We start from the raw sequence: 15,447 nt of genomic DNA on the forward strand, positions 1-15,447 counted from the left end.
ACCACCAAACGTGGCCTTTAATGTTTGTTCACTGCCTTTGGTACAAAGCAGCTCGCCTCTTCCTCCCATCAATGCACCCAGTACAGAGCCAGGCTGTTGCTCTGTGCTAAAAACAGCCGTGCCACTCAGGAAGATCAAACTATCCAATGGGTACGCACTCCTGTGCTGTTGCTAGGCCCCCCTCTCTCTTTCTCTCCCTCTCCATCTCCCTCCTGCTCTGGAGGACATAACACAGAAAAATGGCTGAATAATAAATTCTAACTCAATAAACGAGAGACAGCAGCTGCACTCAGACAGAAAGCCCCTTGTCTGGGTCGCACTTTTTTGCTGCAGGAAAGCTGGTCGAGCAAAACGTCTCGCAAACACACATGGGTCCAGACGCATACACGCACACGCCAAACACAGCGACGGTCTATTCTCAATTTTAGCACAATCGTCCATTGATAGTCGGAGCCCCTTTAAAATACAGTGAAGCATCATCACTTCTCAGATTGTTGGTTTTTCTTTTGCCTGTGAGTAGTGCTAGTGTTGTGGTTCTGTGGAAAGAAGATGAGAGTCAGGAGAGCAGCTGCAGTGGTGTTGAAGCAGCACGACCGATTAGCCCACATCAGCGGTGGAGGGACAGACTGTCAGCGAAGTGGCATTACGAGAAACTAGCCCGGGTGGAAAAAAAGAATACCTTTACAACCAGAAGACATCGGCATCAATATATGATTTTTTTTTTCTTCTGTTCAGGGGTCAAATTTCACATGTCACGCTGCCAGATTGAAATTAGGTTTGGGCAATATGACGATCCATACAATGACACAATAGAAATTTATCATAGCTATTTCTGCACATTTTATACGGCGGTATATGTCTTTAAGGACTAAAACAAGACAATGACAATGTTAGAAATAAATTGGCAAGGTGCTTTATGGCAACACAAAATTTAAAGGCTTTTTGCTTGAGTGTATTCAAGTACTTTGATTGGGCATCATGATTGCATCTTCTACTCACATTTCCTGTCTACCTCTCGATTGTAAACTATCTAACAAAGATGCCAAAAAATAACCTTGAATGTCCAGTATGTAATTCACCTCATGAGCCAAAAACATTCACATCCGAATCTTTTTTTTCTTTTATGTTTTAATAATATCAATAATAATGTATTTTATGTATAGAGCACTTTTTAAGCTACTCAAAGATGCTTTACACACTGTACATCATGAAATAAAATGACCTTTTACATGATAGAAAATGTTGTGCATATGGCCCAGCCCTAAATGACATACATCCATTTGGAGGTTGTATGTTTCAGTAATCATTCTGTGAGGAATAATAATGAAAAATTCTAGCCCACAATTATGGTGACATAAAATAATGATAACAATGACTTCCATGTATCATCCAATGCTAGAATCACAAGGAAAAGATGAAGTTGTCAAGATGTAAAGATGAATTTAGAATATTTCTATCAATAGCTTTGAAAAGTCTAAACAGGGGTAAATAGGGTGAACCAGCTGACAAAGTTGGCATCTGCATGTGTGTGTGCTTGTGTGTGTGTGTGCGTGTGTGTGTGTGTGTGTGTGTGTGTGTGTGTGTGTGTGGGTGTGTGTGTGTGTGTGTGTGTGTGTGTGTTGTATGTGTGTCTAAAAGCTGGCACCACTTTTACTTCAGTGCCGGTACAGTATTATGCAGCCTTAACTGACCTGACACAGTCCACAGGGCATGTGTCGCAACAAACAAGAGATGTATGCCAAGGACTGATGAGGAGTGACATGTGCATTGCATTGTTACCTTGAGTGAGTCAAAGCAGGCGATGACACGGCCATTCTCCACATGGCAGCTCCGGGAGGGGTGGGCGAACTTGCACTCGGCATCAGACCGTGAGCAGGTGCCTCTCTGAAACTCACGACACACTTCCAGGGTCAGCCATTTGGTGTCCCGTCCCATGGTCATGCTGACAGCCATCACAGACAAACACCGAGCAGTGGTGGTGGTGGTGGGGGGGGTGGGGGGTGGGGGGCAGACGTACGGAAAACTGTCTGGTGAATGAGAGGGTGACTAATAGTGTCGCAAGGGGAAAAAATCCCAAGAAAAACACAGAGGAAATAGAAATAAAAATATTTTCAGTGTTTCTTCAGCACAAATAGGTAGCTAGTCCTTTTGGTTGGGGTATTTTTGGGGGATGTTTGTTAGTTCTTCCTGGGAAAAGTGGCAGCTGAAGTTTCACTAGTGTGAGATAGAGGGGGTTGACTGTTAAGCAGAGGCCAGCTCTGTCTCGAGAAAGAAAAAAAAAGAAAGAGAGAGGAGAAAAAGCAGACACTACTCTGAGGACATCCCTTCTGGCATGCTTGGATATGTCGCTGAGATAGACACTGTTCAAGGAGAGGGAGGCACGAGACAACTCTGTCTATAGCCCTCTGCCCTGCCTCCGAGTGCCTGCACCTTCACCTGGCCGCCGGATCAACTGACACCCACCGTAAGTCACTGTTACATTCACGTCAACATGGCCAAGGCTGTAGCAGGCGCTGTAGTACTAGTTATCTTTTGACTGGCCGACAAACTAAAAAGAAAGAAAAAAAGCAGAACCTTATAGGGATGGCGTCCTTCTGCTGATGAGACGAGGCGGTGGCTCAGCTCAGGGTATGAGGGGACTGCAGCTCAGCAACATGGGATGGATGACTCTGTGGCTGTCAGGATGACATATAGCCTCCATTCAGGGCCAAATACACACTGGGCTCCGTCCTGCTCTTATCCAGGAGAAGACAGCAGTGCAGCAGCTAAACAGCAGCAGACGACCCCTCGCAGTAGGCACTTTGGAGTTCCACTTCCTCCTCTTACTTCAGCCTCTTTCTCATCCCTCCTTCCCTTATTCTTCTGTTGTCATCCTCCTCACTGACCTCTCTTCAGCATGTCCTTGCTTGTTGCCAAACCCCTGCTGTGGACTGTAAAAACAGAAAAACAAACGTTAATCTAAAACCTTAACAAAATGGCAGCCTGTTGAAGAGAGAAGAGCAGGTTTAAAATGCAGCGTTAATATAAAGCTGTAACCTCGTGTGGAGCTCGTTTCAAGGCTAAACGGAGGGTGATGAGGACCACGAGGCAGGAGGGAGGAAGGGAACAAGCCAAAGAGAATAAAGGGAGAAGGGAGGACAAACAAATAGGGGAGCAGAGCATACGGGAGGGAGCGAGGCAGCAATGAACAGGAAAGGGCAAGCTATGTCTTGATTAAGTGATACAACAGAGAGAGAGAGAGAGAGAGAGAGAGAGAGAGAGAGAGAGAGAGAGAGAGAGAGAGAGAGAGAGAGAGAGAGAGAGAGAGAGAGAGAGAGAGAGGGGATGGAGGGAAATTGCAGGCAGGACAGAGACGTCACTTAAACTCCCTGAGCTCTACGGAGCAGAAAGTAATTGACTGACTTGACATGAATCATACTGCAATACACTGTCAGAAGCGATGTCCTTGAAAAGCTACAAGCTGGCACGTGAGTTCGTCACCAGTCATTCACGACTACGGCAGATAGTTATTAATGTGGAAGAAGAAGAAAAAGGAGAGACAAGGCAGCAAGAGAAGGGGTAGTTCTTCACAACTGCAGCTGCTGTGCTCAATGCCAGGCTGCAGCCAATTGGACAGACTTTTGCAGGCAGGCAGAGCACGTCGCCGGCCAATGACAGAGCAGTTTCCACAGCGGCTCCTCCCTCAACAGAGCCCGTCCTTGTTCCTCCCAGGCTTTTTTACTGGCGAAGCACAGTCATGGCTGAGCCACATGCTGATTTTCAAACTGTACGAGAACTCTGAAGTGACTCCAAACAGATTTGTCTTTTGACAGATGTGCAGGAATAAAGTTGAGTCTTATTCAGATGGTGGACTCTCCTGCAGTGTGATGCAAGGAGAGCGCATGCAGCCTGCTGCTGTGTGGCTCACTGTGAGGGAGTACAGTGACGTGTCTGGACACTAACTGAATACAGATAACAATCAGTGAGGTGGCCCAATAAAGATACACACAGAGGAGAAACTACAATTTAGCTTCCCAGGGGAAGGCAAAGTCCAAACTGCATTTTGGACATGGGAATTTTTTAAGAAAAAGAGGGCTTGCCTGTATAAAACATGAGGGCACTGTACATTAATACACAATGGAGTGAAGTGAATAAACAATAGGCTGGATGCAGGAGAGAAGGAGTACAAAAAATCGGAGGAGGAGGAGGAGAGGGGGTTGGAGCAGATATTATCAGTCCCTGTGTCTGATGGCAGCAGACACAGACGGAGGAAGCGGCGGGGGGGAGAGTGTGAGGCAAGGAGTGTGTGTGTGTGTGTGTGTGTGTGTGTGTGTGAGCATGCAGATAGACAACCCAGAAGGAGAACACTGCAGTGGAGTAGGAGAAGGAGGGATAGGGGGAGGTGGGAGCTGAATTGATACACCCACCTTCAAACACAAGAACAAAGACACATCCCAGCCAAAAAAAAAAGAAAACCAAAAAGGCAGGAATGAGGGATGAGCAGGTACAGCAACTCCTTTGCTTATTATGCTTGTCTGTGCCTCCACCTCCTCTCAGCCTACCTGCAGATCGATACAAACTTTTCTCAGGGGGACAAGGCAAGCACTCCTCCTGCAGCTTTGCCCGTCCTGCATTCAGGTCCACATCAGTATCAGGCACCCTTGCTTACGCATGCCCTGACGACGCAGCTCAGCAATATGCAACCCGCATCATCAAAATGCTCCTCGGCAACGCTCCTCACTTCCTCTCCTCGCTCTCGCCACACCAGACACCAAATGGTGCACAGTTGCCATTACAACTGTTCTTGGAAAGCTACGCAGTAGATATTGGCTACAAAGCCCTTCCACTTCACGGCCGCACCCTGTACCTTTCACTTTGCTAAAATACTATGCTGCCATCACTCTTCTTTCCAGGAGTTCCCCCCTTCTGAAAATGTCACCAAGTTGTTTAACCAAGCCTCTCTTTGTCACCTTTGCCTTTGGCGTCTATCAGGGCCATTACGGATACTGTAAGACAATGGGGGCAGCTATAAATAGAGAAATCACGCCATGCCCACATGGGGTTTGTGTTTGTTTCAGCATGTTGATGAATAGACACGTGAGAGCTATTAGTAAGTCAGTAGATCTGATATTTCAGATAACACAGGAGGGTAGTTTTATGAATGAGTTACACAAAAATGGGTCTAACCACTTTATATCTGAAAGCAGAAAAGTAGGACCTGTAAAAAAAAGAGGAACAAATGACAAAATCAAACGTGCACTCAGGTTAAACTATTACATAAAAAGCAGTCAACCCACCAAGTTTTGATTGACTCGGCTGTGTAAGTACACCGTGGGACTAATCTGTGCATTAGTCAATGAATAATTCAACAGCAGCAGTCGGCCAATATCACCACCAGCGCTGCTATCTTCATGAAGATTCTAGAATTCTAGAAATTCATGCAGCTCGACTCACCGAGCATTAATGAAAAAAAACAAGCAGATGACTTTGTCTCCAAAGATGTCACAAGCTTTAAGAAACCCAACAAAATTACCAAATCAAAGTCACATGAATTGTCCCCATCAACAAAAATACGCCTCACATTTATTGGATGCTTTACTTCGACATCCGCCGTCTTTTTTAGGAGACGGTGCTCCTTAGAAATGGAGATCCTTCAGTTCTGAATGAAACATCAGCAACCAAACTGCAATATTACACAACAACACTATCTCCAGTACCACAGCAGAGATAAACACATCAAGACATGAGAATAACAAACAGCCACGGATCAAATAATTAAGAGGCAGATGAAGTGAGGATACGGCTGAGGAAAAAGAAAAGGGAAGTTTGTCTTGAAGTGCTGCTACAGCTAAATATTGATCACGAGCCCTGTTCAAGAGACACAGGCTTGATGCTACACGCTTGAGGCTGCGTTATTGTGCAGTCACAGCCCACACACAGCACAGCAATCCCAGTGTTGTCCTTCACGACATTGATGAATGGGTTAAAGCTTCTAAGAAGACAAACATTTTCATGATTAATGAAGTACAAAAATTACAATCACAATTTCTCACGTCTTCGAAGAGCTTGTTTTATCTGACCAGTGGTCCAAAACTAATTATGTATATCATAAATGACAAAGAAAAACAGCTAATCATCACATTTAAGAAGCTGAAAGAAGAAAGTGATGAGAGAAACACTTAATTGATGATCAAAATAGTTGCCAATTACTTTAGTTGACTAATTAATTAACTGACAAATTGTTTCAGCTCTGATACGCGGATCCGTTCAAGATGTTCCACCACAACTTTCGGTTGTGTTTTCTCCTTTACTTCTATAGAACGTGTAAATATTGTACAGAAACCAATCTTGGCCTACTGAACTTGTTTGACCTTTACACTGCAGCATAAACAGTCATTTGCAGGGATGCGGCACGGTGAATAAATATAGAGCGTCCTAGTTCTAACATTCATTATGCTGCTGCCTGTCCTCCAGGTGTCTGCAGTGAGAAGAGGGGCTCCAGCAGTCAGTAGGTGGGGGTCAACGTGTAGGTGGAACAGGAAGAGGAGGTTGGGGGGGGGGTAAGGAGGACAGATGGGGGTGGCTGCTGTTGACTCCAGCGCACTGCGTCCCTCGTCAAACTCAGTGCACCAAAGGGCTACCGACAGTGTAACCTTCACCAGAGCTCTGACGTCTGCATCATGGCTGGTGTGCAGGCTGGGTGCCACCTCGACAGACAGCCCTGCACCTTATCTGCTGACATTAACAGATAGCCTTATACCAATAAAACTGTAACGTGTCAGCCACACATTCAGCGAAAGGCAGGGTGACACATTAAAGGACAATTTTTCAAGAATAAATGCAAAAATACTGATATCATTCAGGTGCCCGTATGTAAATTTAAACAGGAATGACGTATGAAATATTGTGTGGATCTTTCTCCTCTTAGACTGATCCCCTTCCTTTTAATTTTTTGCACAGTCATTATATAGGCATGGAAGTATTAAAAGGCTTATAAAACTTTCATTTCCAGCCAGAGGTTGATGGCAAATTTGACAGTTTACGAATTTTGTTGCACTTACTGTGAACTGCAAAAAGATTAAGCGGAATGGCTAAATGGACAGGTCAAGTGCTATAGGTTAAAAGAGCATAAAAGAATGATAAAACTCAAGAATCGGCTGAACTTCAAGCACTCAAAGGAGAAAATATGCCAATATGTAGGAATCTAGCTTGCTCTATTGTTGCATTGTTGTGAGCAAGAACACTGGGTAAATAATATGCACAGTGTATGGGAAAGTACAGTGTTATAGGCTAATACTGCAGAGAAAAGGAGAGAACAAAAGGATCATACTTCTACAAGGCTCAGCACTTCATGTACTGGGGAAAGCCAGAAAGGGATTTTGTGTTACCATTTGGTTTCATATGAGAATCTCTGGAGTTTTCGGTGGGAATTTATTTTTAATCTGGAGTTTCCCCATTCCCAAAAGCTTGGTGAATTCCTTTTTGGTAGGCACAGGTAGTTATGTAACAAACACTGAAGCTATGTAAACACAATGCCGCTGATCTCCATCTAAAATGATATGCATGATCCACCAGTCCACCAAACAGACAATTCCGTTCGAGAGCGGCCACGATACAAGGACAAGAACAAAACAGGATAACATCAATGACCAGGTGATTGATTAAAAAGCACAAGGTGGAAGATCCATAAATCACAATGAGAGTGAAAGCCAGCAGCCTGGAGGGAGGGTGCAAAGTAATTAGGTTAAGTATCAGTAATCCTTTCAGCTCATTAAAGCACCACAGCTTTCATTCAATCAAACATACACCAAACCTATCCCATCTTGGGGACAATATAGCCGACTCACAGAATGAATACTTGGAACAACTCAGCTTAACTTTGGCTGCTGAACTTTTTAACAAAGAAGAGAATAAAGTGCAGGCCCTGCAGCTTTCATTTTACTTGACCATAACACTTGAGCTTGGAGTTTCACATCCCTATACTAATCTTCATGAAAGTTAACTGTACATGTTACAGCTGAGTAAATAATTTACTGATAGCACAACACTTGATTTATTATTGCTGCTTAATTGTTGATGGTTGGTTTTTATCTGCACCATCTTCCTGGGCAGTTAATGTGTTTCCAAATGAGAGAAATGAAAACAGGTTATGTAGGAAATGTGGTGTATGCCTGTGTGTGTCGGTTTACCAGTGTTTATATTAAGTAAGGAAAACTAGCTAGACTGGTGCAGAGTCCACAGCCTAGAGGGAGTGTGAACTTGTCACGACTGGCTGTACTGTTAAGTGAGCCAAGACGTGGCAATACATCCATGAGAAATACATATATATATGTGTGTGTAGACATGTAGTGACAACAGTGTGTGTGCCATGGTGGCTGAAGTGTCTGACCCTCACAAGAAACAAGGACAACACTGCAAGCAAAATCCCTCACAGACATTTAACCAGGATGCAACCTGCAGGTGTGCCTCACCTCTGCCAACTGTAATGGATATAAACTCAATATCACAATGAGCAGAGTACATCTCAAAGTAATTTCACATTGATTTTTTTGCTCTCAGCTCTGTGGCATGACAGATGAAACCCATTTAAAACACTGCAAAGACATCAAGTGAAATTCTACATATTGCACTCAACCAAATCCCTGTGTGCAAATCCCACATTAGACAATGCACGCCACAATGTGCAAGCAGCTTGCAGCGTTATTTGTGTCCATATGCAGCACAGCGGTCATCTATCAGCAGACCTGCCCAAAGCAGGTTAAATGCAAATGTTATTACCGTGGTGCAGCGCAATGTGTAACAAAGCTATTAACGGTAACAAAGGCTGCTTTGAGCCTCCACGCAACAGGCAGGAAAAGGCAGAAAACACCGCTACAAGCAAGAATGAATAACAACTCACACCTAATGTTAGCTTGAATGCGTCAGGTAGCATTAATATTGCTGCAAAGTCAACTGCGCCAGACGTGGTCATGCTCAGCCTCTTACCTGTTTATAGTCCAAATCCGATTCAAATGTCTTCCCCTTAAATTAACGTCGGTTAAAATGTGTATTTAGTGTATATTTCCCCCCACAAAGACTCGTTTGTTATCTGCTATACACTCAGCTTTGCCTTACAATAAAATAAGGATAAAAAAAAAAACGTGTTAACGCTTAGCTAGAAATAATAAAACCGCGGAGTGAAAGAAAGAAGCGAGGGGTCTGAAATGTTAGCTGCGACTACATTTGCTCTGGTGCAACACTGAGTGGACACACAGCAGAGTGATTTGGGAGGAGAAAAAACAGAGGGAGGGCAAAATGGTAAGGGAGGAGTTGGGAGAGAAAGTGTGTGAGTGTTTGCCTCCGTTTATTGGATAACATTATTAAGCAAACGGAGAGAAAATCAAAGTCACGACCAAAGTAGAGCAAGCAAGGTAAACTACCATAAACACGTCGCAGGTAGTGGTACAGGATAATGGATACAAGACTTCCATGGATACTTATTATTACTTTTTTTAAAATTGTATGTTTTAATGTTTCCAATTTGTATTATAATTGGGTTTTATTATTTATTTATGTATTTACATACACATAGATAAAGAAAACACCTCCATGGATACTTATTATTAATTTATTTGTATTGTATGTTTATGTTTCCAATTCTTACGGTTAAATGTTTGTTTTTATGTAAAGCACATTGAGTTGCTCCTGTGTATGAAATGTGCTATATAAATAAAGCTGCCTGCCGACTGAGGGCCAAATGTCTTTTTAACTGAAGGTCAGATTATCATTAGTCCCCCCAAAAAAGCCATCCATACCCCAAGTGTGTGCTGCCACTTTAAAGATGTAGTATCTTTTAAGTGCTGACTGTTTTACTTCATTTCTTTTTAGCAGAACCTTTGACTTTAAATGAACCTTGCTGGCTGCTGCTTTTATGCTCTTATTTTATGTTTTATGTTAGTTGTTTTTTAAAAGTATTTTATATTGATGCTTTTACCTTGTAGCACTTTGAAATTGGCTTCAAATGTGAAGTGCGTTACAAATAAAATGTATTATTTTATTTATTTTTATTGTTATTATTATTATTATTATTATTATTATTATAATATTTGTTATTATTTTATAGGAATAATGTTAGCAGTTTGGCTCACGGGTCTAGTTCAAATGTAAACATTAGTTAGCCAACTGCTGCCAGAGGACTCAAAAAATACATTTAAACATTGAGGCTGTTATATTATATATTCATGTCATGTCACTCGTTTAGTTACTTTATTAAGAGATAATATAACAGTATTCAGTGATTTTTTACTTTTCACATGTAAATGTCAGCCAAAAATAGGAAATAATGTTAGATCGCCGCCTGCTAGCGAGTGGCTAACACTCTGATGTTGCTTACACTGTCTTTATTTGCTCTACTGCAAAATATTTCATCTGATGAATTGATGACCTAAAAAAAATCAAACTATTGCATTGTAACAATTTTTATTGTATAGGCCTGTTGTTAGGTTTTGAAAATTGACAGAAGCAACATATGATTTGTTTTTTTTTATATAGTCTGAGTTACTTTTATTTAGGTTTGGTGAAAAAGTTAGAAACAATATAATTCATGTGTTCCTATGTAGACGAAGCTATTTTCTATACAACAGCGCCCTCTGTCACCCAGGTGGTTCAAAACCTTGCATTTTGATTTCTGTGCTGTAAATAAAACCCTGATAGAAACAAAATGCCTGCTGTTTTCGTCTAGAAAATTGATTTCCACTGAAGTTAATATTATGGGACACCAACTGAGAGAGTATCCTCATAAATGCCTTGATTTCTGGCTTAATGATGAGCTCTTACTCAAAAAACATAGTAATAATTCATATATCATCCAGAAATGCATAAAGCGAGTTGTTCAGCCTTTTTATCCACTATACACTAAGGTGATAAAATGTATATGCACTCTTCTGCCTCTACTCTTAAACCTCTTGATACAGTATATCATCGCTCCTTTAGGTTCATAACTGCAGATGACTTCAGAGCACAGTGTTGTTTACTATATAAGAAAGTTGGATTACTGTCGTTGGCAGTGAGATGAGAACAGCACTGAATTGTTTTTATTTACAAAGCACTTCTTGGCAAACTTCTTGGTTATCTCACGCCTTAACTATACATCAGTGTCACACTGAACCAGGTCCCATGACTATGGTCCTCAAAAATCATCATGTGAGTGCTGAGATTGGGAAACTGGCTTTTAAATACTATGCTCAACATAAGTGGACCAATCTACACAATCTACCAATCAATTTAAATGTTCCATTTATGTCCTCTGAGGATCACATTGAACTATGGCTCAAATGCATATCTAAGAAAAGCTGTGAGATCCACTTTCATCTCAGTACTCCATCCAGGAGATTCTGATTTCATTAACATTACTTGAGCACTCCCTGCTGGTGTTGCAGAGACTTGCAAGTGTAACAACAAAATGATGCAGCCTTTCAGTCTATCAGACAAAATGACATTAGGACAACAGTTCAGTGAATGTAAAAACATTTTTTTTTATAAAAAGGTAGATTTGGGACACATTCAGTTTTTTTTTTTACAACATTTGCAGTTATACTACACATTGAGGTATCTATTTTTTGTAACTTAAAGACACTTAAAAACTGGTACCTTTAAAAATGTACATATTTCAGACAAGACAACAGTTTGGCAAACATACAGATTGTAAATCACAAACAGTAGCATATTTTCTGATTAAAACAAGATTTACATTGTTCCTTCTAACAAAGAGAATATAAACACCCCCTTGTTTCAAGCTACATCACAAGAGTTCAGATGTGTGTGAAAGCCATGAGAACAATCATAGAGCCTTGTGTGAAAGACTGCAGGTAGCTTAAACCCACCTTTCTTTCTGTCAGGGAACTATATCCATTATGAATATCATTTGTGGCAAAGAAATACAATCAATATCAATAAATAAATGAGTGTTACTTAAAACAGTTCATGGTGAGAAAAAAGTAAATTCAGTGAAAGGCATATACTTAAAATAACGGATTCATTAACAACAGACAAGGCAGAGATGGGTACACTCAGTATTAAGACATCGTACTACTTCTTCCTGTTACTACCACTGTTCCACGTTGTCCATGTAGTCCTCCAAGGTGCCGTTCTCATCTAGATCCCACCAGTCTGGGAGCGGCACCTCAGACTCCACACCGGCTTCATCAGCTTTTCCCCTCTGCTCTACTACAGGATAACGGGAGGTTTCTGTGGGCTTCAGCTGCCTCCCTAGCTTTGTTGTGAACCGTCCACGGAGTCGCCTCCTCTCCTGCTGCCGCCTCTCCCGGGCCTGCCTGCGCTCCTGCTGCCTCGCCACCTGGAAACGCTGAAGGAAAAGGTCACGGGCGTACTCGTACAGCTCCACGTCCCATTGGTTTAGCTGGCGGATTCTGTGTTGCGTCTCAGGAGGCACCTCAACGCTGGAGGCGCGTGTGCCATTCAGCTGTGTGAATGGTGCGATGAACTCCAAATTGAAGGTACGTTCAAACAGGTACTGGGTCTTACGCTGGTACTCGGTAAGTCCAAAGAAGGCCATGCCGCGCAGGTTACGTTTAGCGCTCTCCAGAAGTAGGGCCCAGCGCTCCTCCTCGCTCATGGCAGAGACGTTGTAGCAACCCACCAGGCTGAGATCAGCCAGCATGCGGGTCTGCCGATTGTTGGCCAGGTTGTAGGGGCAGTCCATGAACTCCTGCAGGGAGCAACCTGACCAGTCATCCCCTGCGTAGCAGCTCGGAAGCTCAGACAGTGTCGGCGCACGTCCATCACAAACGTGTAAGGAGGCCTTCCATGTGGCACCCCGCTGCACGTGACGCCACTCGCTCAGGTACCGTGACACTGGATCTCTTAGGATAGTTATATAATAATAGTTCCTACTGGAGAGGAAAAAGAGGACATTAGGTCTATTCATATTCATTTTTCTGTTTAAGTTGCAACCAAAGCAAAAGCTCACAGAGGTCAGTAAATATGATTTAACAAGAAGCAGTCAGTAAGCTCGGCAGAGAGAAGGCAGAGTAAAAAACATTCAACAACTAATTTTTATCCAGATAGTTTTCGATCATTCTGTGATTAGTTGTAGATTTTTTCTAAAACTAATATGTACATGGTCAGTGAAGTATCTCATTAGAACCAGTTGGGTTCGTGTTGCTTGGATTCACACTCTAGACAGCACTGAATAGCTCATCAAATGAACATCTGTCTATATAGGCCAGTCTGACCCGGTTAACAGCTAAAGCATCTATGTAATATCAAAACATTTTGACCTGTACCTCTGAAATCACTTCATTATACGATGGAAAAAACATAATTTGACCATTTAGAGTATATTTACCTCTTCAGTAAAGACTATTATATATTGTGGATGATTATCTTTCAGAGTATTGCTCAATTGTCCGTACTGCTCAATAATCTTTAAGATATTGTATGTAGGGCTGTGCAATATCTCTATATTATATTGATGATGTGATATGAGACTAAATATCATCTTAGATACTGGATATCGTGATATGACATAAGTGTGGCATTTTCCTGGTTTTAAATGCTGCATTATACTAAAGTGAACAACTAACCCTAACTCAACAGTCGTGTGTTGAGTTAGTCGTGTGTTGTAGCTGTTCTAAAATTTGAGTTTACCCATGTGATCATTGTATCCACATAACTTTGCTTTTATTTAACAAAAATCTATTTTCTGTGTAAATATTTGGTAAAAGCAGTGATACAATACTGTCATAATATTGATGTTCAAAAACATTAAGATTTTTGATTTATTTATTTTTGTCCCTACTTGAAATGTATGTATTGTGATTGTATGACTCAAGTTCCCCTATGATACCCACCCAAGCATCCCTTCCCTCTTCACCAACCTGGGCAGATTCCTGGAGGCCTCCTGTGAGTCCATGCGTGAGGGGACGCAGCTGGTCAGCTCAGTCCAGTCCGCATGAAGTCCGCAGCTCCAGCCGGTGGAGAACCGGGAGAAGAGCCAAGTTTCCTTTTTACCTGGCCGGTAACAAGTACATTTCTTCTGACCTGCGTGGCACTCGCAGGGTCTCTCCAGCTGAATATTCCGCACCAGGTGACGACCAAACGTGGTGCCGCCTGTCTTTTGAATGTGCAGAAACACAATCACGTCGTCCCCTTTGATATTGAAGTCTACACCGCGGTATAAATCGGCTTTGGTGAAGTTGAAGCGAGGGATAAAACGGACCAGAGCGCCGTCCTCTGCAATGTACGGATCCTTTTGAAGACCCTCTTGGTTTTCATTGCTCCGGGAACCAGTTGCACTGCCAACATTAAACCAGGAGCCCAGCTGGTGCAGCATCTGGCACTCAGACCTGCTGGGACACACATACTGGATCATAATGACGCCGAAGAGCAACACCATGAGCAGGACGATTAGGAGCCGGTGGTGGCTGCTGCTGCTGGACTTCTCATCCATCTTCCCGGGACGGACAGAAAAACATCACTCAGGCAGTCCCGGGGCCGTGCCTCGACTGGGGAACCTCTGGGAGTAATGTTTATACAGGCGCCTAAAAAAAGCCAAAACAATAACAATGCAGCTGCTAGCCAGCTAACGATAGCTACCGTCGACTGAGGCTCAATTAAACGGGCGACATGTCAGTGTAATACTTGCTGTTTTGTAAGCAGAAATGCGCAGAGGTCTCACAGCAGACAGATACGTAGTTTTGGCGGTAGCGTTGTTTTTTCTCAGTAATATTTACAGTGATAGTCTTTCTCCTCAGCAGTAAATCAGCCTCTCTCACTGCCGTCGATTCTTGACCTTTTCTTCCCAGCAGCCTCTGCGCTAAACGTGAGAGCAAAAGTTACGTCACCGCAACGTAGTGGACGTAACCATGGAGACACAAAGTCAACCTTACTGCCGGTTCAAACTGTTTGAAGCAACATGTGTTCGTTAATCACTGATAATCAATCAATATCACTTATAATTTGCTGCTGCATGTCGCTTTAGTGTGTTTGAATTAATTTGGCGTGTTAGGTGGTCAGTTTTTTATCGCCGAAATAGCTCAGTTGGGAGAGCGTTAGACTGAAGATCTAAAGGTCCCTGGTTCGATCCCGGGTTTCGGCATTTTTGACTCAGTGAACAAAGTTTCCTCTGCTGATGTTCACCCCTGAATTTGAGTTTATTAACTGTGGAAGCCGTATGTTGTTTTGTTGAGACCAACTGATTTCAAATGTGGTCAGTTTTAAGGCAAAGAAAAATTAGCAAATGCATAAACTAATTGAATAAATACATCAATTGGGTTTATTTCTTACCCCCAGAATTTACTCCAGGTGGACACAGAAAGATGTACAGGTTTTAAAAAGATTACAAACAACAACAAAATGTACATTTATCCTTAGTTTTTAAAAAAACTTTTCCTAATTGTTTGAGTGTGGCGAGGCTACTTGGGTGATCTCAGTATTTCTAAACTCTTGGTTACAGCCATTTCTCCTGAA

At 42.4% G+C, this 15,447-nt stretch overlaps 2 protein-coding genes and 1 non-coding gene across 7 annotated transcripts in view; 1 reads left to right on the forward strand and 2 right to left on the reverse strand.

Moving 5' to 3' along the window:
* The window catches only part of mbnl3 (muscleblind-like splicing regulator 3), a 30,536-nt gene extending 21,346 nt beyond the window's left edge, over positions 1–9,190 (reverse strand). For 2 of the 4 annotated variants that reach the window (XM_062426317.1, XM_062426321.1), the window contains exons 1-2: positions 8,965–9,190; positions 1,780–2,930 (exon numbers count right to left, since the gene is read on the reverse strand). In XM_062426317.1, coding sequence (XP_062282301.1) covers positions 1,780–1,953 — 174 coding nt within the window. In that variant the 5' untranslated portion in view covers positions 1,954–2,930; positions 8,965–9,190. Of the gene's footprint in view, positions 1–1,779; positions 2,931–3,036; positions 4,146–4,406; positions 5,040–8,964 lie in introns of those variants that run through there. The other 2 variants (XM_062426318.1, XM_062426320.1) reach the window with 2 other exon arrangements.
* A 2,329-nt stretch (positions 9,191–11,519) lies between these two features.
* hs6st2 (heparan sulfate 6-O-sulfotransferase 2) lies at positions 11,520–14,756 on the reverse strand. Of its 2 annotated transcripts, none has more exons than XM_062425522.1 (2): positions 13,857–14,756; positions 11,520–12,866 (listed from the first exon to the last, which is right to left on the reverse strand). In XM_062425522.1, the coding sequence occupies exons 1-2, from the start codon at positions 14,426–14,428 to the stop codon at positions 12,062–12,064; spliced, it is 1,377 nt and encodes a 458-aa protein (XP_062281506.1). In that variant the 5' UTR covers positions 14,429–14,756; the 3' UTR covers positions 11,520–12,061. The 2 variants fall into 2 exon arrangements, with proteins under 2 accessions (XP_062281506.1, XP_062281504.1); XM_062425520.1 differs by having other exon boundaries at positions 11,520–12,869.
* A 247-nt stretch (positions 14,757–15,003) lies between these two features.
* trnaf-gaa (transfer RNA phenylalanine (anticodon GAA)) lies at positions 15,004–15,076 on the forward strand. The gene has a single exon. It is a non-coding gene; the product is annotated as a tRNA-Phe (tRNA).
* Positions 15,077–15,447: the final 371 nt, after the last annotated feature.

This window comes from Scomber scombrus, chromosome 9, assembly GCF_963691925.1.
Source record: "Scomber scombrus chromosome 9, fScoSco1.1, whole genome shotgun sequence".
NCBI classification, from domain to species: Eukaryota; Metazoa; Chordata; class Actinopteri; order Scombriformes; family Scombridae; genus Scomber; species Scomber scombrus.